The sequence below is a fragment of the Procambarus clarkii genome, chromosome 20 (assembly GCF_040958095.1).
Source record: "Procambarus clarkii isolate CNS0578487 chromosome 20, FALCON_Pclarkii_2.0, whole genome shotgun sequence".
Lineage (NCBI taxonomy): Eukaryota > Metazoa > Arthropoda > Malacostraca > Decapoda > Cambaridae > Procambarus > Procambarus clarkii.
The window spans coordinates 26,793,078-26,815,534 of NC_091169.1; the positions used below are offsets into that span (position 1 = coordinate 26,793,078).

Here is a 22,457-nt window from a genome sequence, read left to right on the forward strand (position 1 = left end):
TACTGTTGGATTTAAGATAGAGCTAGTACATATACAATACCTAAAGCCACTAATACGCATAGCGTTTAAGGCAGTTCGTTTAGTGACAATCAATTTAGTGACAATGATTGTCAGCAAGTGACAATCTTGTGAAGCTTGAACAGTTGTTAATATTACATATACATGTACATTTACACACATCCATGTATATATATCCTTGCACAGGGAAGAGAGAGATAGATAGAGTCAAGTAAGGTTTTAGTTCATTTATTATGCACCTCATCCCCATCCTGTGGGCGGTAGAAGAAAGGGTTATAGAGGCACATAATGGGCTCAGGGACTGAACCCCACAATTCACTTAGCTAAACAAGTTACAATCTTGATGAGCTAGTTACAAAATAGTCAAGTAAGGCTGTGTTAGGCTGGGGAGCCTCGGGGTGTGAACGTAGCCGAGGCGGTGTGAACGCGACCAGTTGGGAGGTGAACGCGGCCGCTGGGAGGAGGTAGCTGAGTGAGTCAGTGTCAAGTGTGAGGGAAGTGTGTCCGTGTTGGAGGGCCTCAGTGTCGCCTGGGCCGTCTGTATCCTGGTGGAGGGGTGTTGTGTGAGGTGAGAGGTGAGGGCAGGCGCGGGTGTGGTGGTGCAGATGACAACTACTGGTGGCAGTAGGGGCATCTGCCACGCCATCTTCACAGCCTCTCAAACTATTTCGTTTTGTTGATGCTCTTGGGGAATATTTTTGTGTGGTTGTCTTTCTCTGGCAAGTTTGATCTATTAAATAGCGGTGTGGGATATTTGTATTTCGTATATGATGTTTTATGTATTGTAACTGCGTCGGAGAGTCGTATACACGATGACATTACAATTTAAGATTGGCAGTTGGCACTCGTAATTATGTGTTATTGAAAAATGTCTGTCAGATACGATTTCATTTTAATAATTTATTATGCTCTCTCTACCCATCCTGTGAGCGGTAGTGGATTTGTTATATTTAGGTACAGAATGAGCTCAGGAACTGAACCCCAAAGTTTATTTATTTTATTTATTTATTTATATACAAGAAGGTACATTGGGATTGTGAGGATACATAGCATAGTAATTACATTCTTGTAAAGCCACTAGTACGCTCATTTAACTATGTTCATTTAACTTTTATTTACATTCAAAGTTCTTTTATTAACATTTAAAGTTAATTTAACTAAGCAATTTAAACTATAACCCACTTATCAGATTGTAATGTGTATATATATATGTCATTAGTTATTAATAGCACAATTGGTCGAAGAACTGGACAGGAAGTCTTCAAGTCAGTCAGTTTACATGTGTGGTGAACAAGTTGCATCCCGGGGTGGGACAAATACTTGGGTGCATTTCCTATCACCTAATGCACATGTTCACCTAGCAGCAAGTAGATACTCGGTAGTTAGTCATCTTGTTGAGGGGTTGCATCCTGGGCGGAGTCGGTAATTCCTCCTCGGGGAGAGGGGGGTTACCTCAATATAAGCTTAACGTGTATAAATCACTCCGGCTGCCTGTCCCCCAACACCATAAATTAATTACAAATTATATTTACATTAATCTAGCACCCGATCCTTATCCAGTGGTGGAGGAAGTTTAGAACCATCTGCATGCACGACCTACAGGAAGAAAATTTTGGATACTTGTCTAAAATTTGTAATAAAATAATCTCTGACTTCTGAGATTTTTTACATTCAGTTACATAGCGATGTAAGATATGTGAATACAGAACTACTGTTAACTGTTTACATTTGATCAGGTCTACTCTGGCAAGTGTTGTAAATTAACAGAGATACTTTTAGGCCATAGGCCTTGTAAGCCTAGGCCTAGCAACAGTAATGTCTAACGTTCAGGTTCGATCCCCGGCGGAAGCGGAAATGAATTGGCAGAGAATCTTTAACCCTGATGCACCTGTTCGCCTAGTAGTAAATAGGTACCTGGTAGTTAGACAGCTGCTACGGGCTGCTTCCTGGGGATTGTGTGTGTGTGAAAATTAGGTTTCGGGACTTGACTAAAATGTTATGTCTGCTAGTGGCTGTACAAGAATGTAAGAACTCTTGTATATATAAATAAATAAATAAATTGTCTTGAGTGCAATAAAGGATGAGTTGCTTCCCAAGTTTAAGCAATTTTGAGATTATAAAATACATCCCAAAAGGAAGGGGGAGAGAGAGGAGGATGGGGAGAGAGAGAGAGAGAGAGATGGGGGAATGGAGAGAGAGAGAGAGATGGGGGAATGGGGGGAGAGAGAGAGAGAGAGAGATGGAGGAATGGAGAGAGAGAGAGAGAGGGGTGGGGGAATGGAGAGAGAGAGAGAGAGAGGGGTGGGGGAATGGAGAGAGTGAGAGAGAGGGGTGGGGGAATGGAGAGAGTGAGAGAGAGGGGTGGGGGAATGGAGAGAGTGAGAGAGAGGGGTGGGGGAATGGAGAGAGTGAGAGATGGAGGAAAGGAGAGAGAGAGAGAGAGAGAGGGGGGGGAGGGGATGGAATGAATGAATTGAGAGAGAATGAATGAGAAGAGAAAGAGAGAGGGGGAGGGGATGGAGAGTGTTAGTTGACAATGACAGACAATAATTGTCTGTCATTGCCCACAATATTCATATGCATACATGTAGGAAACTTTAAGCAACAGTTAAATGTCTATTGTATATTTTCAGGTGCATACTAATATTGTATATAGATTTAAAGTGACAGATGATACCATGTGAATAGTGGATGTATTGAGTAAGTGTAAGGATGTGCTGGGGTGCTTATGATGAGATGTATGCTAATATTTGTGTGATAGTACAAGCACTATCTTTAAGAATGTCTTATCATATCATAAGCCTTATCTTACACAGCATTAAGTGATAAGTACTGGTAAATGATGCTACCTTCTGAAGATGAGAGGCAAAATATACAATTATAATATGAAAAGTTAACAGTATGTTATCCTGTAATATAGACTGAATAATTTAATCTAAATGACATGCAGGGTAAATACTATCACATTCTTCCCTTAAGATTTTTGCTAATAGTAAGTGAACATAGCAGATAAATGAATACTTCTCATCATCACTAATTGTTACACTACATGATCTTAATCTCAGCCATAATGATCAGGAGGTCTTGGTACCCGGCAAACGTTCTAGGTCTCCTTGGAGAAGGTGGGACGTTGTCACTGGGTATTCCACATGGCATTTCAAAATCTTGAATACTGTACTGTACTAGGTGTAGTTGGGGGGTCCATGCTTCTCGTCCCAATGTCATAAATTGGAGATGGTTGATTCTTGTGATCAGACCCAACATCATGCTGCTTCTTCAGAGCTGTCGAACTAGTTGGACATGAATGGAGCCAAACCACAGATAGATACTGTAGATCGTCATCCATCCAGGTGCCCAGTACATGCATGAATTGGATTTACATCAATGAGCTCAACCTTGGTCATCTAGAGGGCCAATCATATTAAACTGAACAAGACATCGAAGTAGCACTGGACCAGTGAACATAAGCCATAATCAAATTCATTGAGTCAAGTGCAGCTGAAATCTAAAAAAAAAACACTCGTGGGGTTGTATTAGTTGAAAAAGGTAAAACAGTTCTAATGGAGTGTAGTGCATCTGGAAGCACCAATTCCCAATGTTTTTCTGGTAGATTGTGAGACTTCAATGTTAGGTGAATAGCCATATGATATGATACCATTATACCATTTGACCTGTGCATTCCCAGTGGGATGGTAGGGCATTGTCCTTGTTGGACACCCTTTTAAGAAAGGTATGTTTATTATTATCTTTATTGATAAAATATACAATTTTGCCTAATCTGAGTAATTCACCTAGGTCTTATTACTGTTAGATGTTGGTCATAACATATAGATCGAAAGTTATTCTTTGCCCATATAAGAAGTAAAACCAAAACTAAGGACTCGATAGGACGAAACTAACCAAGTTGTAATGGATGATAAAGGGCAGGAAACACTTTGAATGAATACTTTACATCAGTGTTCACACTATAAAGATTAGATGACATTCCAATACCCACACAAATATATGAAGGAGGTGGAGAGAATGAATTGAGGGATATATCTATAATGTGTGACATAATCAGGAAGAGCTTTGACAAACCAGGCATGTCTCGTGCCCTTACACGAAGCCGTGTAAGGGCACGTGATTGTAAGCCGCCCTTTAGATTATGAACTCACAAAACCCATCCTTAATTTCTTATTTACTGTACATTAGTTGAAACCAGGGATGTAGAACCTATATGCATTTATACACACTTCAAACACAAGAGTGACCACGTGGAGTCAGTACCATATTTTTTAATTTGCGGGACTCGAGAAACAATCAAAGTGTGTTCATTACATTTATTTAAACATTGGGAAAAGAGTATTATACACTAACAAGGAAAAATCTCACTCACTAGATTAACAATTACAGTTCCAGACATATGGATTAAATGGAGGTCAATAACCTTACACAGTGAGGCGAGTACCTCGCAAGTGCACACCACACAACCTGTGTGTGTGGCGTCTCGGTCCTCTCTCTCTTTCTCGTGGAGTGCAGGGACACTATCATGAAAATGCATGGGAAAACTTTGCACACAGAATCATACTCATTTACTAATACATAAGGTATTTACTGTAAGGTTCATTATTATGACTAGTAACTCCTTTCTGAGATATTGTTAATACATTGTTTTGTATTATTTCAGATAGTATGTTGTGAACGGAGTAATAAATTTAGCTGAGAATGGTAGATTAATATGCTTGAATAATCATATTCAGCTTTATTAAACTCAGGTCACAACATACTATCTGAAATAATACAAAGCAAATGTATTAACAGCATCTTTAAGGAATTATGAATTATCATAATAATGAACCATAAAATAAAAACAAATTAGTATTATATTCCAATGAATATGATACTGTACTTAGAAATTCTGTATCACATATTCTGTTCACCAGCTGTTACTCCCAAATATCATTAATACTCCTCTGCTCAGTTCTGTAAAGCAATCCTGTAAACATTGCATAAATTTTACCTCGCCCTGTTTGTATTCAGAGATCTACTGGCCAGGGGATCCCATTCTCTATTTTGTATATTATCGAACCATATCTTTTTATTGTATTAAATGTTCTGTTCTTTGTTTTCTAGCAAACAATAGCAAGATGAGTATCCAGTGGACCTTGATTGCGGGGGTGATGTATGTGGAGCTGGCTGTGACTATTTTGCTCCTTATTCCATTAATCTCTCCTTCTAGGTATGTATAAAATCATATATCATGTTTCTAGATCTTTTATTTAACTTGGGTGTGTGTGTGTGTGTTAACTCAGGTCATGTTAAATAAGGTTCACCTATAGCTCAAGTACCACAAGGCATTTGGGTGTTATCTACAACATGGGATATTTTGATGTGAGTTCAGCTCCATAGCTGGTACCCCCTTTAAGAAAACAGTTATACTGGTAATTTTGATAATCATATACAGTACAGACTTGTCTAAACAACGGCCACTAACTCTACCTAGAGGAAGCTCTGAAACCCAGTGTGCTCCAAACCCCTCCCTCCTGGTTGATGGTCTGCTTGGTACCTGCTTGATGGAGTTCTGGGAGTTCTTCTACTCCCCAAGCCTGGCCCAAGGCCAGGCTTGACTTGTGAGAGCTTGGTCCACCAGGCCTTGGTCCAACACTTCTGCTTGGAGCGGCTCGTAGGGTAGACCAAATGGTCGAACACCACTACAATCCCCTCACTCTTATTCCTCCTATACACCCCCTATTCTCCACTCACCATGTGCACTCATTCCCACTATCCCTTCCCCATATGCACTTATTCCCACTATCCTTTCCCCATATGCACTCATTCCCACTACCCCCTCTACATATGCACTCATTTTACTACCCACTCCCCATATGCTCACTCACTACCTACTCCCTTTTTCCCCCTCCCACATGCATTCTTTCCCCTCTCTCACATGCATTCTCTTTCCCCCTTTCCACATGCTCTCTTCACCCCACTCCCATAATGCCTGTGGATTATCTGCTCCTTTTATCACACCTTTCATCACACCTTTCATCACATGTTTTTGGTCATCAGTTATACCTTACACAACAAATTCGTGTATAACATCACGTCCTTATATCATTCTTTCCTGTATCTTCCAGATACTGTATAATAATTCTCAAATATTACGAACCATATATAAACATCTATTATGGTGGGGGAGGTGGAAGAGTATGGGTTGCAATGGAAAATTAGAAAGAAAGAGGGGATGGATGTCAGTTAAATGTCTGTCGTATGACGCTCTGAAACTTCTGATAGTTTTGGCACCCACCCAGTTTTCTGATGTGCATCTTGAGGTATAGGCACCATACAACTGCTGCATATTTCATTTTTGGTTACACAAAAGTTGTGAACAGTTTCTTTAATATTTCACAATCTTTGTACTGTATAGTATTTAAAAGTGATTCTTAAGTTGGAAATTGTAGCATATACTCCTTGCACAATGCCATTCATGTGGTCCTCTGGTGACAGTATACAGTAGTATTCAGAACCTTAGATACCTTTCTCTATCTTTGTCATGTATGTGGAGGGATTAGGAAGAGTAGTGTTTATGCACAGAATGAGTACCTATTGTATATACTGTATTTATAAAATAATGTTTAGTATTATTGTTTCAGTAATTCTGTGATACTTTATTATCTTGGTTTAGGTGTATAATTACAATGTAAAGAATGCTTCTCTATAGGGACTATTTATAATGACCCTTTAAAGTGCTGATTAATCTAATGATTCCATTTTTAGGAATGCATCTCCATCGTAAATGAGATAGGCATGTAGGGTAGTTTAAATTAATATTAGGAAAAATCACATCTTGCTTCAGCACTCTTTGGCTTCACTCGGTTATAATGTTTAGAGGTTGAGACCCGAGTATGAGGCCAAGCAGAAATGCTGCTGCCAAAGGGTTAATGTTGTCTTTGTATTACATGTTTTTTTGTAAACCATTTTCATATTTTACTTTACATGAGTAAAACAAATTGTGTAATTTTCAGATGGCACACAATCTTCAAGTCCCGCTTTCTTCGCAGTATTGGAAACATGTCACACATTTACTTCAAAGTGTTCCTTGGACTTCTTACTCTCTTCTTCTTAGGTAAGAAAATCAAAGTGTGTTTTCTGGAAGTCCCAGTGGATCCCTGTAGCTTCCACCCTTTGCGGTGCCATTTCCTGTTTGCGAGGCTCTGGTGGTGGATGCTTTTCAACTAGACTAGTTGAGGTTGGGTGCATTTATGTTTTATCCCCCAGTTCATTGGTTGCTCTGGTTTTTGTCAAGATTAGAATTGTTCTCGACGAGGGTGATCCATCTGGCTCCTTGCTAGTTGGCCTATTGGCGACATAACTTTCTGGTCGCCATCTTCCTTCAGTATCAGTTAATGTGGTTTTTTTTTTTCATGGTAGTTTCTCAATTGTATTTCATGCCTAATTCTGTCACTTTTTATCATGCAGCACTGGCAGAGGCATCCTGTTATTGGTTTTTAATGTCATTTCTTCTGTGGCTCCGTTCAAGTTGTCTTGAGTGTATTTTTTTTTGCCTCCAGCTCATTAATGTTGCTTCAGAGTCATCTTGGTCCCTGAACGGGTTCATCGATTTTTTCTCCTTGGTTACATCTACCCCTCCATGTCTACCCCTTCGGTCTGGGTTTCCTTTTTTTTTTAAGGCTGTCTTGTGGTTTTGCTGGTTCTTGGCTCTAGTTGTCAGGTTGGTGAGCTTCACGTTCTCCAGAGACAGGGGTTCTGCTCATTTGGCCCTGGTGGGCATTTTTTTCATTTGCAACTATTTCTTTTTCCACCAAAGAATGAGTTAGCAGGCTTCCAGAGGGGTTCTTTGGTTATTGCTGTTTGATTGATTTGATTGGGGTGCATCATTTGTTATGTCTGGTGACAGTGATCTGTTGCTACCCGTGTGCTGCCACTTCAGCTTCAGTGGACACTCTTTGGGTTGATCCACTTCTTGATTCCCTGTGCCAAGGAAGGTATTTTTCAGGTTGTCCACAGTGTTATCAACGCTAGTCAGTCTGCAGTCTATCTCCAGGTCCATGATGATCGTAAACATGCTGCTCTTGTGGCAGTCTTTTCTAATGTCATAGGTGGATATTCAGGCTCTGGTTTTGGTGGACTAACAGAGGTCATGGCGGCCAGGTCAGTGTGCCGGAACAAATGTGGACACCTTCAAGAGAAAACTAGATAGTTTTCAAGAAATGCCGGACCAACCGGGCTGTGATGGATATGTGGGCCTGCAGGCTGCTCCAACCAGCAAGTTGGACCAAGCTCTCACAAGTCGAGCCTAGCCCCTGACCGGGCTTGGGGAGTTAAAGAACTCTCAAAACCCCATCCAGCAGGTATCCCTGGTCCTCTTCGGTCCTGTGTTGCCCTAGGTCTTGTTTTCCGGCCGTTGGTATCCACAGTACTTCAATTTAGTGTCTGCTGCCTCTCCTGTCCTTTGGTAAGTCCCTGATATGTTTCCCTTTGGTTATTTAGCTACAGGGAGCCACCATGGGGCTCCCACAGAAACCCAGTGTTAAATGTAATGAAACATCTCTTTCTTGTAGAGCCTCGTTGGCTGTCTCCCTCCCTTCCTTCCATGTTTGTCAGTTTGTGTGGTGTTTATCTGCTCCTGGACTGAACTCTAGGCTACCTAGTGGTGGCATTTGGTACTATGAGTTCTAGCTAGTTTTGTTGTTTTTTGTTTATTTTGTATTTTTGGGGGAGTTATTTGGCAATTTAGTGGTTTTGAGTCTTAGAAAAGCTTTACAGACAACTGCTGGGTTCTCAAACTTTCTGGATGCTTTTCCGGTAAAATGACAGAATGTCCTTTGCTCCCTGCATCTCGTGGGAGGGAGCCATGTTTTGGCTCTGGTCCCTGGTAGTCCAAATGAACTCTTGCAGCTGAAGTGGCTGGTAGACTGGAGCAATCTCAAAAATAGCTACAGGGGCTCTACCTGAGAGATGTTTCATTATATTTAATGCTGGGTTTTGAGGTTGCCAATTCCAGATTTCTTCAGAAGCACACACTATGTACTGTATTGCTAGCTCATTAAGTCATACTTTCCTGGTTCATCGTTTCATTTCTTAAAAAGTTGCCATTTAAAAAAACTCTCATATACTTAGTAAATTTATTGAATTTAATGTGACGTTAATCTGAAAGAATAGAGCAGTGGTTATTCTGGCTGGTGTTAAGCCAATCACATAAAAAAGTGTAAAATAAAGTAAATAAGAATGCTTCTGACTTCTTTACGGTGTGAGAGCTGCGGGTAAATTCCAAAAGAATGAAAAACTTTAAATATTTAATATAACAAAAATGACTTGAACAACAAATAAAACAATTCCCATATTCTTCTTGGCAATATACAATGCAAAAGAAACAAACATGTGACAGTTACATTAAGGGCAAAGAGAGGTGCAAAACTGAATACAATTTACAAGAAGCTGTACGCATCTACTGTTTCCTGGGAAGGCTACAGTACATGTTACAGCTTTGAGAGCACGAAGGGTATTCTGAGGTCTGGCCGGTGGTGAGCTGCTTATATATGCGGGCCAGACCTAGTGTAGACGGCGCTGATGTGTAGGTAACTATCGCCGGCAGTCTCAAACAAGCAGTTAAGGGCTGGACGACCGGTGAGTGGCACTGGGCCCCTGACAACAGGTGTCCAGGTGTCTCGGAAACTTGAGAGTGGAGCGGGTGGTGTCTTGTCTAGACACAGGCTTCTGAGCACGTATTATTGTTGTCGTTGATGTTGATTTCTTATACTGGAATATGCAGGTATGTTGTTGAATAGGCGGTAAAGGAATAGGCAGGTTCTCCTTGCTTAAGCAGGAGATTACCATAACGCTTGTTAATGCTACTCACTACCTCTACCATTATTCTTCAGTCTTGGAATACAAAAGAAACATAACCTAAATGTTATTTGTTTTTAATAATACAGTATATGGGAGAAAATGCCAAATTTGTACAACTAAGTAAAATTTAAGTTAACAAGATTTGTCAAGTTGAGAATTATTTTTTTTTTCATACAGATGCTATTCGTGAAATGCGCAAGTACAGCAGCGAACTCTCTGATCACAGTCGAGGTGACCACGGCATTCATTTGGATGCCGAAATGCAAGCGCACATGAGGCTGTTTCGAGCTCAACGCAACTTCTACATCTCTGGATTTTCTCTTATTCTTTGGGTGTAAGTAATCTTTGTTGCAACTAAATCTATAGCTGCTAAGGAAACTAGAATTTTCATTTGAGATTTTCATTGCCAAATTAATGTAAATTTTGATTATCATCTTTATTTTGGCTGTTTTTGCATTTTCATTCTACCAATCTTGTTGATGTACACACACTATAGCTCAGTTAACTGAAGTACATGATGACCCTTGTTGTAATTATTATTATTTTAGTGTGCTACAGCGTCTGACAACCCTCATCTCGCGTCTTGCTGTAGCATTGGCTGAGGGACAGGCAGCAATTAAGCAGGCTCAGTCGGCTTCTGAAGCTGCAGCACAGCTCCTTAAGCAGGACAAAGCAGAGAAAGAAGAAGATCAGCAGAAAGAAGCAAATGTATCAAATGAAATTAAGGAGCTGAAGGAAGGCAAGTAAAGAGTAGTAAAGTGGCTATTACTTCTAATCCGGTGGCTTGTTATGCAATATTTAAATAAGAAAGGTTTGGAGGTTAACGTTCTTGGTGGCCCAGTATTTGGCCAATGTCCTTAGTGCCAGTCTTGTGTGACACTGAGCCGAGTTTTCCTAGCTGCTGGTCTCTTCTTCAGATTAGTCGCTTCCGCCTTTCCTCCAAGGCAAGTCCCTTCCTTTCCTGTTTCTTTGTGACTAGCTTCAGGGAACCACCAAGGGCTGCTCCCAATAAATCAATGTTAATGTGATTAAACGTACCTTTCTTGTAGAGCCTGGTGGCTCCCGACGCCTTCATTTCCTATCAAGTTTGTCGGTTCATTGTTCATTGGCTCTGGGTTGGCTGGAGCTGTCATAGACCAGGGCTCTGGGCCACCTGATGGTGGCTATCAGTACTAATGAGTTTACACTAATTGGTGAATTGTTTGTTTCACCTGAATGGTTTGTGGAGTCATTTGAGCATTTCAGTGCTTTCTTTTTTATGAACCTTTCTGGATGCTCTTCTTAGTAAGGGTGCTGATAATAATCTCCAGCTCTCTGCACCTCTGTAAGGGGACCAGGTTCTGACTCTGGTCCCTGGTAGGCCTAACAGGACTCTTGCAATTGATGTGACCTAGTAATGGGGAGCCATTTTGGTGAGATGGCTTCAGGGAGGCACCAAGGCTACCAGCAAGAGGCATTCCATTACATTCAGTGCTGGGTTTTTCCTCGTATAACCTCATTTTTCTATTGCTTTCTCAGTTATCACAGTTTAACGTAAATTTAATTTAATGATGTACTTTTTCAGAAAACCAGCGCCTTGAGAAGGAACGTGATGCAGCGCTGCAACAGGCCAAAGGTATAACACGTGAATATGACAGAATGCTGGAGGAGCACTCTAAGCTTCAAGCGGAATTGCTGAAAGTTTCAGGAGCTGATGAATCAAAGAAAGATGATTGAGATGTCGAATAACAAACTAATTTAATGGACATATTAAAAATTGGTTTATTTTCCTATTATTGCCAAACAAGCAAACTTGTATCATTATGAAAATCAAAATGAATATAAAAATTGCAGTATGACTTACAGAACATTTGGAAGGAAGATAATTTTTCCATTATTGTGTTAGTAGGAAAAGATGCAGTGCTTTTTTCTGTTACTATATCGTAGTGCAATTGTGAGTACTGTACTGTAAATAGATTCTTAAACTTTGAGATGGCTCTGTTTCTCAAGATATCTTGGTACAGTACTTGTATTGGAGGCAGTTTGCTTGTCTAAACATTTCTTGGGGTGTCATGCATAACATTGTCATAACTAGCATTTAACTAGGGTAACAGGTTTTTACATGGTTTTCTTTGATGCATTGTCCATATAAAATATTTCTGCAACGTGTATTGTTACTCGTTGAGTGACTTGTCTGATCCAAAGGATATTCTGAGCGCTGCTAATTAAAGTTCTGCACTAATATTCATGCATAAGATTCCTTATTTGGCAGATGAGATAGTTACCAAGTATCCAAATTTGTACATGCTAATTTAAAGATGTCAACTGTAAAGCTATCTATGCCTAAAATTTGCATGTTTTGAAAAGATTACTGTACATGCTTTTGTGTTGGAGCTTGTTGAAGCAACAGTTAATATATTATTGATGTGGTTTTACCACTAAACAGTACAGAGGCCACATGAATTGGGCACCTGCAAAAATGTTTCTTTTTTGTATTTGTGTATGACATGTATTCCACATATGCATGCTGTTCCTGTACTTACACGCATGTTCAGAAGAAGACATACATTTATACAGTGCAGTACTATATGTACAGGCATATGCTTAATGTTACGAACTTGCAGGCTACAAATTTTAACTTCTAACTGGAGATATATAAGGTGGAGCTAAACTAGTCCTTAATTATTCTTATAGATTAAAGCTTAAAATGTAGGGAATGTTGGGTACATTCGGAAAATATTCAGGGAAATTCTTAGTTAAGTATAAATAGTTATATAAATGTTGAAAATGGATTAAAAGTTAATCTTGCTCCATTTTTAGAAATTATACATTAATTAGCTTGTTATTAAAGCCATATGAACAAAGAAATTATATTGCAAGTGTGTGTATAAATTTGTCATTATTTTCAAAAAATTTAAAAACTTGTCTTAACAGAATTTTATTAGTTATATTTGTACTTAAGTATTACATGGTCACAGGAGCTCATTTTAAACATACTCAAGTTATACAAGTTAATGGATATATTGTTTAAAGAGGGGCTCAAGATAATATATCTTGAATTATATTAGACATTGCTTAAATTGATGCTCTTTATATAATTCATTTTTTTTTTATAATGGAGTTTTTCATAACCTTAATTTTTTCATCCAATCTCTCACAGGAATTGTACACTGTGCCTCAAACCCAAAATATTAAATTGTATTTCAGTATTGTTGCCAAATATAAAATTTATATTTGTTCATGTTTTTACATGAAACAAAGAAATGGTAGTAGGAATATGGTAGAAAGGGGGGAATAACAAATTTGCTCTAATTTTCACTTGATCATAATGTTGTGACAGTTGGCTCTGGTTGTAAGTTTACTCTGCCTTTGTTTGCATGTTGTTCATTCTGCAAAATGCATTTCATTGAGTGGACTTTTTGTTTTAGGTAATTCAGGAGAGAGGAATTGGACAGCAGCTTGAATTGATCAAAGCATAAACAGTCGATTTGTAAACAAATTGTAAGGAATCTGGTGGTTTTGTGCTGTTCTTGTCATTACTTTTGTTGTGTGTGTGTTGCTTTACATTATTACACCTTACCTTAGTAATTATGGATTTGTGGAGATGTGCCTAGGCTAACATGCTGAGTAAAATATAATCATACCCAAGGATTAATTCATGTTGATTTTTTGGTTTCTCTGTTCACTGATGGCAGTAATGATCACTGCTCTTTGGGTTACAATTTGTCATAGTAAATTTTAATATTCCTTGGATATTTTGGGGATTGTTTAAAAATAAAGCCAATAAAACTTTTGCTTGTTTTATTTTCATGTAATATACAAACAACATGACTACAAATGTAGCTAGATATACTTTGTATGGCAAATGGTATAAAACATGCTAAAATCTGAACTCAAATTTGTTACAATATCCTGATATTCTTCCAGGACTTGCAATGCAGTATACAGTAGTTAAATATCTAATTTTTTTAACAAGTCTCCCAGTAAGCATCTTCATATGGCAGAACTTTTATGCAATTGTGTGAATCTCGTAATCTGCTTTTTCAGCGTAGACATTCCTTTGTGATTGTGGTCGACTCATAGTGGGCTCGTGGATCTTAACCTGTTTGCATCCTGTGGTGGTCGGAACCTAATCCAACTGTGAATTCAAACCCAGGATTCTAGATTGCGATTCGAGAGCGAATCCCAACTGTACTACCTTCAACTGTAGATTAGTTCAGCTAACTGCAATGTGATGTTTGACACAATATACAAATGATTAAAAATGGATAAAATTCACATTTATTCTGCTTGTTCACCCCAAGACATTGCTCTCTCTCTCTGCAAAATGCTTCTTCATATGGCGCACAAACAAGCTTTGATAAGCAAAGCCCTTCTCGCACTGTTCACACAAACTTTTTCTCACCTGCAACAGAATGGGAAGGTTTCCATTACATTTACTAAAAGTTAAATATTTGTCTTAAATTATGCTCGAGCTTTCAATGATAATTGAAAGGCCTAAATGATGATGATCGAACACAATAAAAATGTAGGTGTGAGAAAGCAGAAAACATTAGGTTTTAAGTTTGTACAGTAATAGGAAAAAAAAATCAATATAATGAAATGCCTTTTTCTGATAGACCTCAAATGACTCCCTGAACCTATCTTGTTGAGATGGCTTACAACTTTCATTGTTGGGGAGTTCTTTGGGCAATGTTTGGGCTTTGGTCTGGTTTTTTTAAATTGTGCAGTAGTCTGTTTTGACTCCTATCTTTCTGGGTGCTTTCCTGGTGGTGGTAAAGATAACCTTTAAGTGTAAAGTAATCATAGCCCATCGCTCCCTGCACCGCTTTAGAGGGGGGCCAGGTTCTAGCTTGTGGTCCCCGGTAAGCAAATAGAACTCCGCAACTGATGGAACTTAATCAGTGCCCTGAAGTCGGCAAGCTCCCCTCAGTAATCGACAACAATATTCCTGTGCAGCACTTACCACATTTCTACTGAAAAAATGCAACTTTGGGCCACTACAGCTAAACCACAAGAGGTCGAGACTTTTTACTAGGATCATCATGCTTCCTGGATACCAATTAACTGTAAAAAAAAAAAAATCCTGATTTTTTTTTTTTCTCTATGCACCACACAGTTGGTACATTTAACAGGTGTGCTGTACAAGGGTTAATGTTCATGGGTCTTGTCATGCCTGTGTCACCTTGGGTTGCATCTCTTTGCCTTAAGTCTCATCTTGACTGTGGTTTCTCCTCCCTGGTGAGTCTCTCTTCTATGTGGGCAGTTAGCTTCAGGCAGCCACAAGGGACTACCCCCAGAAACCCTGCACTGAATGTCATGAAACAATGCCTTTTTGGGTGAGCCTTGTGGCTCTGATGATCTTGATCTTTTCAAGATATATTTTAAAACACAGTTTTGGCAGTTATGGCTTTGGCGGGTAGGCAGTTCCATGGGTTAATAACTCGTATGCAAAAGTAAATGATATAAAAATGGCTGAATGATAGATATATTTTCTAAATTAGGTATAACCTTTCACTGTACAGTACTGCATTACTGTATTTTCCCTTTACCTCCAACCTGATGTCTCCCATTATTATGAAAGTGGGAAATGGGGGTATTGATAATGAATGAAATACAGATATAGATAAAATTATGGAGTTCTTGAATTACTTTGATTCCATGTTCCCTCTGGAAACTTAGCTACAGGAAAATATTCTGAAGCTGTTTACCTGTGTGAATTTTCAGGTGAATATTTAATTTAGACTTTGTAGTGAATCGCTGAGGGCATTGAGGGCACGGGAATTTCCGCATCTCTTGACTCAGATGGACTAGACGGTGGGACCAAAGGTTACTTCTGCACTTGAAAATTTTATCACAGTCCTGCAATAAAAATAATGTTTTATATAAAAAAAAAAAAAGTTAAAATGAGTCATGGTGGAGAAAAGGGAGAGATAAATACTGTAGAGTAAAAAAATGTGTTTGGAAAGATGGGGACTTTGTTGGCAGATATGCACGATGTTACCTATAGATAGAATGAACAATTTAATAATGACAGTTATATACAGTAGTGAACTAAGCTCAATAATAGTCTTATTGGGCAAGCCCCCCCTGGTGGTTCCCTGAAACTATCTTGTTGGGATTGCTACAATTAAAGGGTCACATCGGTCATAGTAGTCACCTGCTGTTGATCGCAATAGGTCCTTTGATGAGTGATTCCCAGGCCATTTCACTTCCTACTGCAAGCACCTCTTCTGTACTAAATCGCAGAAAGATGATTCTGCTCGTGGTTCACACTGGCTCTTTTGTAGTTCGTCACTTTGAAGCTGCCATGGAAAGGGCATCTAGCTCATTTTGCCAGCTCTTATTCACACAATTCATGTTTTTTATTCATGTTTCTTGACCTATAGTGGAGTTGGTTAATCCCTTCCCTATTCTTGGGGTTGGAGCTTTCAGATCAGGATTGCTCACTGGCTCTGCGTCAGGTTACTGTGAGTTGGCTGGACTTTGGCATACCATAGTTGAGATGACCTCAACCCTTCGGTAGATGTCCTGGTTGTTCCTGGTTCTGAAAACAGGATTCTGTGGACCTACAATATATCCTCAATCTGTTGGGATTGAACAGCATCATTCCCTGTCTGACCTTACACATGACCATCTTAGCTCAGGTTTCTCTGGTATTCACCTTGGCTAATTTCCCTGATCATGGGAAAAAAAAATCGTAGGTAACATAATTTGGCCATGATACTGGGTAGCACACACACCCAGCCACCTACCCACAGTCCTATGCACTCCTCCCACCCATACAATACTGTACTCCATGTGGATGCTGTACAGATGTTCACACTGCTGTAAATTTCAAAGGAACGTTTCAGCGAGTTAGTACAAGGATTTTATGCATGTAGGGGGTACATGGGAACCTGGGAGAATGTTTGTATGGACAAATGTTCGTAAAGCAGGAACTTCTTGTATAGGCAAAAATAACATTAAAAGTTAAAGGAATGAAATTTTTCACTTACCTCACACTTGAAACCATCAGTGCTAGCATGCTTTCTTAGGTGGTGGTTGCGTAGTGATTTAGAAAAAACAAAACTGGCATCACATACGTCACACTTGATGCGTATACCATGGCATGCATTTTCGTGTTGCTCTAGGCTTCCCTAAAAAAAATAACACAGTAAACTTCTATTTCTTCATTACAAAACAATATACTGTATTATTAATCATTTTGTTACCATCAGTGAATTGACAATGTCCTGAAACAACAAATAAAAAATATAAATTTCTTTGCATACTGTATAAAAACCTCATGAAAAGTACCATACACCTAGTTTTATATAGCAGCTGGGTGCTGCTGTGGATGATTTACTAGAGTGTGGTGAACATGTAAAGTAACAATTAAGAGCCCCATGGAAACAGTTTACTTACACGATGGCTGAAAACCATTTTACAGATGTTGCACACCTTCTCTTTCTGACCACCTCTTTGAGCACTGAAGCTTGTCTTAACTTTCTTGGTACTTCCATTTTTTACTGTAAAGAGATACATTTACATGACCTGTTACTAACACACAAGTCTTGAGTATACAGTAACCACTTAACAGTTGTAAATGTTAACATATTTTGATCTCTCCTCTATTATAATTATCAAACAAATAGAGCACTAACAACATCACTTGTCAGGGTCCCGGTAGTACTGTACGGTCAGGTTTGTTCTCGACTTGCAATTGAGAATTCCAGGTTCAAATCCCAGGCGGGACAGAAAAGGTTGGGCGCATTTCCTATCACCTAATGTAACTGTTCACCTAGCAGCAAGTAGGTATCCAGGAGTTACTAAGCTTGTTGTAGGGTTGCATCATGGGTGGGGTTAGTAATTCGACCTGGGAGGAGGGGGGGGGGGCCTCGATATAACCCTTAAGTGTATGAATATGTTCTGGCTGCCTGTTCCCCAACTCAATGAATTACTGTACAGCATTATAATTATTATCACAAGTCACTTTATTCAGACCTCTTGGTCAAGTTCTACTTTCTTTTACATTTTAAAATACTGCAGCCCTATTTTCTATTTGTGCTTGATCCTTTTCTATAGATGCCTTCAGCTATATTAAAAGATCAATTTTTCTTGAGGTAAATGCAGTAATATATGATAACACCTCTCACATACAGTACATATTTTCTGAGGGGCTTCCTGAGCTCCTCAGAAAAGAAGCTATTGAGCTTCCTCAGCTTAGCTCAGGTGCTACCAAGCCTTAGCTAAGCAAATCAGCCTTCCGAGACCTGTCCATTGTCTACCAAGAGCCAGGACCAGCAGCTGGTTTATTATATGAAGCAAGAAGTAGCTTGGAGATCAGAGATTGACTCAAAACTGGGAAAACCCTTTCCACAGAAGGCATAGGAGAAGTACAACAAGCAAATTCTTGAAGGAAATTAGGCATGCCTTGGTAAATAAGGAAAAGTATCTGGACCTTCCAGAAATGGGTGTTTTATTATATTCATTGCACGAGTTTCGTTATCAGTTAGAATCAAGAGACTTATAGTCTTTTAAGCTATCAAAACATTCTCACAATCTATAAATATTTACTCAGATATGATGCATATTGAACTAGACATTTTAAATAGATACATACTGCAATTCAAGCAGCATCCCATTATACTGCACTGTCGAAATTCAATATAAAAAATTATAATACGTACAGTAATTCAGATAAGGTATTTACCCATGCTCAGAACTATACAACTGAACTCCTACCAGTAAAGCTCAATCTCTGCCATATTTAAATTTAGTTACATTTTACTGTACAAATATGTAATATGAAAACATTACTGCATGTCTATTTAATAATTTACCTGATGATAGTAAGTGCCAATTACAAGACTTGGCACCAGTGTCAATAACAGACGGTTTGGTAAAGTTCATTTTCAGATCATGCATATTCAAATGACACTGTCTGTCTGGTATACCATCACTGTGCTTTCCTTCACAATGTGCTTGCTGCTGTGCTTGAGTCCCATGGTTCACTCCAGGGGAATAACCATCACCCCAGTTCTTTACTTGCTCTACTGTGACACTTTGAGACACTGGCTCCTTCCTCTCGGTGGATCCAGGTGACCTTTTCAGAATTCCACTTGAACATATCACTTGTGACATAATATCTTTGCTCCATATTAATTCTTCCTCACTTTCTATAGTCAATATGATTTCTCCAGGTGAAGATGCTGCAGCAGATTTTTCATCTGTGTCACAGCATATGATCATCTCTAGCTGAGACTCACACTCTTCTTGCTCGTTTTGTTCATATATTATCTCATTCAAAGAGTTACCACAAACATCTGGAAAACCCTGAGCTGTTTCAGTTATAGAGCTTAAAGACCTACTTCCCAAGGAAGATATAACATTAATATTTTGACTACATTGTTGTGATGTATCTTCAAATGATATATTATTCACAATGTCTTCAATTCCTGTTTGTAAATTATCTGGTCTAACACAGTTGATTTTAGTAGCTTTTGTCACTGATTCTGAAGAATTGTCTCTATATTTTGTTAATGATACTTCAGTAACTTGGAAAAGAGTCTTACAATCTGGATTTCCCATTCCCATACTAAAGATATCTTTGAGGCTGAGTTCAACAATACCCAGAACAGACACATATGTTTCAGTCATCCCTGAATAATGCTCGAGCACCAAGTGATCCATCAGGCACTGATTGGTCATTAAATTTAGGCCACAATATTCGCATAAGGTTGAATTTTCTCTGATACCAGTCTCCACCTGAAATTAATTCAGATAAATCAATAGTTTATACAGTAATTACAATAGTGACATATTGCAGTAATTACACTGACTCATTAAAATACTGTAAACATTTGTAATACTGTATCTGGAAAAATATTACATGAAGACAAACACAAGTCTTACATGATGTCGTGCAGAAAGATGGTCTAGCAGATCATTGTGGCTTAGAACACAACACCGACAACTTGGACAAACATAGACTTCTTGGATATTCAAAGATGAATGACTGGAATTCACATGATGAGTAAGGTCATCAGCAAACTCAAAACTCTTCTGACAGAAATCACAAGCAAATGTATGGCTGACACTCTCACGAACTATGCGGATATGAACAACTGGAAGGATGAATTCTGAAAGCCAAAGTTATGTGAATTACATTACAGTACATGTTCTGTGACATATTTACACAGCAACTCTATTTACAAAGCAACTGTTAATAGGCATACTGTATGTGTATCTGTAGTAAAATTTTATGAGGCATTTAAATACTCATGAGGCCTTTAAATACTATAATGTGTTACTGTAGACACAGTTACTGTTACACAGTACTGTAACTGTTATTAGGCTAAGTTAATATAACCAGTGCTAGGCTTTCATCCACCTCTTAAATATGGAAGAGCAGGCATGATTCTGGGGTGAAATAGTTTTGATAAGGGTTCTCATGAAAAAACGATGATGGGTCCTGAAGCACAGTGATCAGCATAGTAAGGTTATAACCATAAAGTCCTGTGTTTAATTCCTGAGGCAGGACAGAAACATTTGAACAACAGTTCCATTCACCTAACACCTCAGTTCACCTAGCAGAAAATAGTTAATCAGGAGTTAGCCAACTGCTGTGGGTTGCATCTTGGAGCAGGCTTAAGGGAACCTCAATAAATCTAAAAGGTTTCCTGTTCCAACAATGGAAAATAACAAACAATTTAAATACACATGTCACTGAAGGGTCTAAGCAGTTCTGTTACCTGGTTGCAGGTCTAAATATCAGCATAACTACAGTATGTAAATTAAAGAAAAAGTATCATTCAGCAGGTCATACAATTCCAGTTACATTATCATACATTATATTGTATCATAATGATACAGCATTTCATAGGCCTATATCACATTTTTGCAAACGGTAACCAGCTATTCAGACAAAAAACTTCGAGTGGATGTAGTACAGTAAGTATACTGTACATGGTTTTTGCTAAAGCCTTTGATAAGGTACCACATGAAAGACTGACAAGGAAATTACAACCTCATGGAATAAATGGTAGAATACTACAATTGATAAAACAATGGTTGAAACAAAGAAAACATAGGGTCATACTAAAAGGTTCCAAATCTGACTGGAGAAATGTGGTAAGTGGGGTACCACAGGGGTCAATTTTGGGGCTAACCCTTTTTGTCATTTACATCAATGACATATGAGAATATTACAAACCACATCATCAAATTTGCAGATGACACAAAGATATATGGTAAAGAAGTGGGAAATAATAATGATATTGGAGCCTTACAAAGAAATCAAATTATGCTACAATGTACCTATTGATAATCCTCAAATTTTACTACAATGTACCTATTAATAATCTTCACATTTTCTTACAATGTACCTGTTAATATTCTTAAATTTTTGCTACAAATTACCTAATTAAAACTATCTGTTAGATTAAGGACCTGCCCGAAACGCTATGCATGTTAGTCGGGTAGGCGGTTCCATGGGCTAATAACCCTGTGAGTGAAAAAGCATCTCCCTGTTCTCAGTCCTAAATTGTGGCTTGTTGAGCTTGTAACTCCTTGTTTGTGTTAGTTAGGCTTGTTAATAAAATATAAAAAAGTACATTTAGCATCAGGACAAGTTGTCCCTCTTCCAATTTACTCTGAGCCAAAAAATTTGTGCACTAAGAAACTTATATGTTAATAAGACTTCTATACTTAAGTTAATACCTTCATTTGTATTGGCACACTTCATTGTTCAGCTACTGTATGTTTTTTGTTCTTAATTATACATTGTGCTTTATATACTATTGTAGAAGGCTAAATAAGCACTCCTTTTCTTATTCTTAATAATTGTGTACACATCCACTTTAACTGTAGGCACTCAGGAAATGTGACACTCAGGAGCTGTGACACTCAGGTACTGAGACACTCAGGAGCTGTGACACTCAGGTACTGAGACACTCAGGAGCTGTGACACTCAGGTACTGAGACACTCAGGAGCTGTGACACTCAGGTACTGAGAAACTCAGGAGCAGAGACGCTCGATCAGGTTCTGAGGCACTTTAGAGCCAAGACACTCAACAGGTGCTGAGGCAGATGTGCAATGGTGCACTCAGGAACTGGTAGGCACTCGACAGCAGAGACACTGAGACACTCAGGAGACTAGGCACTCAGGTGCCATAAAGACAATCAAGCACTGAGGCACTCAGGAGCAGAGACACATAGGTGCTGGTACACTAATCAGAAGCTGCGTTGTGACACTTGATGAGGCACTGCTCTGCTGTAGAGGCACTCAAGTGTCAGGGCACTGCTCTGCTGTAGAGGCACTCATTGGTCGGCAAGTGCTGTAGAGGCACTCAAGTGTCAGGGCACTGCTCTGCTGTAGAGGCACTCAAGTGTCAGGGCACTACTCCGCTGTAGAGGCACTCAAGTGTCAGGGCACTACTCCGCTGTAGAGGCACTCAAGTGTCAGGGCACTACTCCGCTGTGGAGGCACTCAAGTGTCAGGGCACTACTCCGCTGTAAAGGCACTCAAGTGTCAGGACACTACTCCGCTGTGGAGGCACTCAAGTGTCAGGACACTACTCCGCTGTGGAGGCACTCAAGTGTCAGGTCACTACTCCGCTGTGGAG

The 22,457-nt window shown here is 39.1% G+C and overlaps 2 protein-coding genes across 6 annotated transcripts; one reads left to right on the forward strand and one right to left on the reverse strand.

The window, feature by feature from the left end:
• Positions 1-427: 427 nt before the first annotated feature.
• On the forward strand, positions 428-13,641 carry LOC123755391 (B-cell receptor-associated protein 31). Of its 4 annotated transcripts, none has more exons than XM_045737983.2 (6): positions 428-586; positions 5,134-5,239; positions 7,026-7,126; positions 10,048-10,204; positions 10,419-10,609; positions 11,435-13,641. In XM_045737983.2, exons 2-6 carry the CDS (start codon positions 5,148-5,150, stop codon positions 11,584-11,586), a joined length of 693 nt encoding a protein of 230 aa, XP_045593939.1. In that variant the 5' UTR covers positions 428-586; positions 5,134-5,147; the 3' UTR covers positions 11,587-13,641. The 4 variants fall into 4 exon arrangements, with proteins under 4 accessions (XP_045593939.1, XP_045593940.1, XP_045593941.1 ...); XM_045737984.2 differs by having other exon boundaries at positions 451-593; XM_045737985.2 differs by having other exon boundaries at positions 456-490.
• LOC138366630 (uncharacterized) lies at positions 13,398-22,149 on the reverse strand. Of its 2 annotated transcripts, XM_069327800.1 has the most exons (7): positions 21,553-22,149; positions 19,747-19,973; positions 18,675-19,599; positions 17,257-17,360; positions 16,848-16,988; positions 15,561-15,711; positions 13,398-14,254 (listed from the first exon to the last, which is right to left on the reverse strand). In XM_069327800.1, exons 1-7 carry the CDS (start codon positions 21,575-21,577, stop codon positions 14,235-14,237), a joined length of 1,593 nt encoding a protein of 530 aa, XP_069183901.1. In that variant the 5' UTR covers positions 21,578-22,149; the 3' UTR covers positions 13,398-14,234. The 2 variants fall into 2 exon arrangements, with proteins under 2 accessions (XP_069183901.1, XP_069183900.1); XM_069327799.1 differs by lacking the exon at positions 13,398-14,254 and having other exon boundaries at positions 14,282-15,711.
• Between the last annotated feature and the right edge of the window lie 308 nt (positions 22,150-22,457).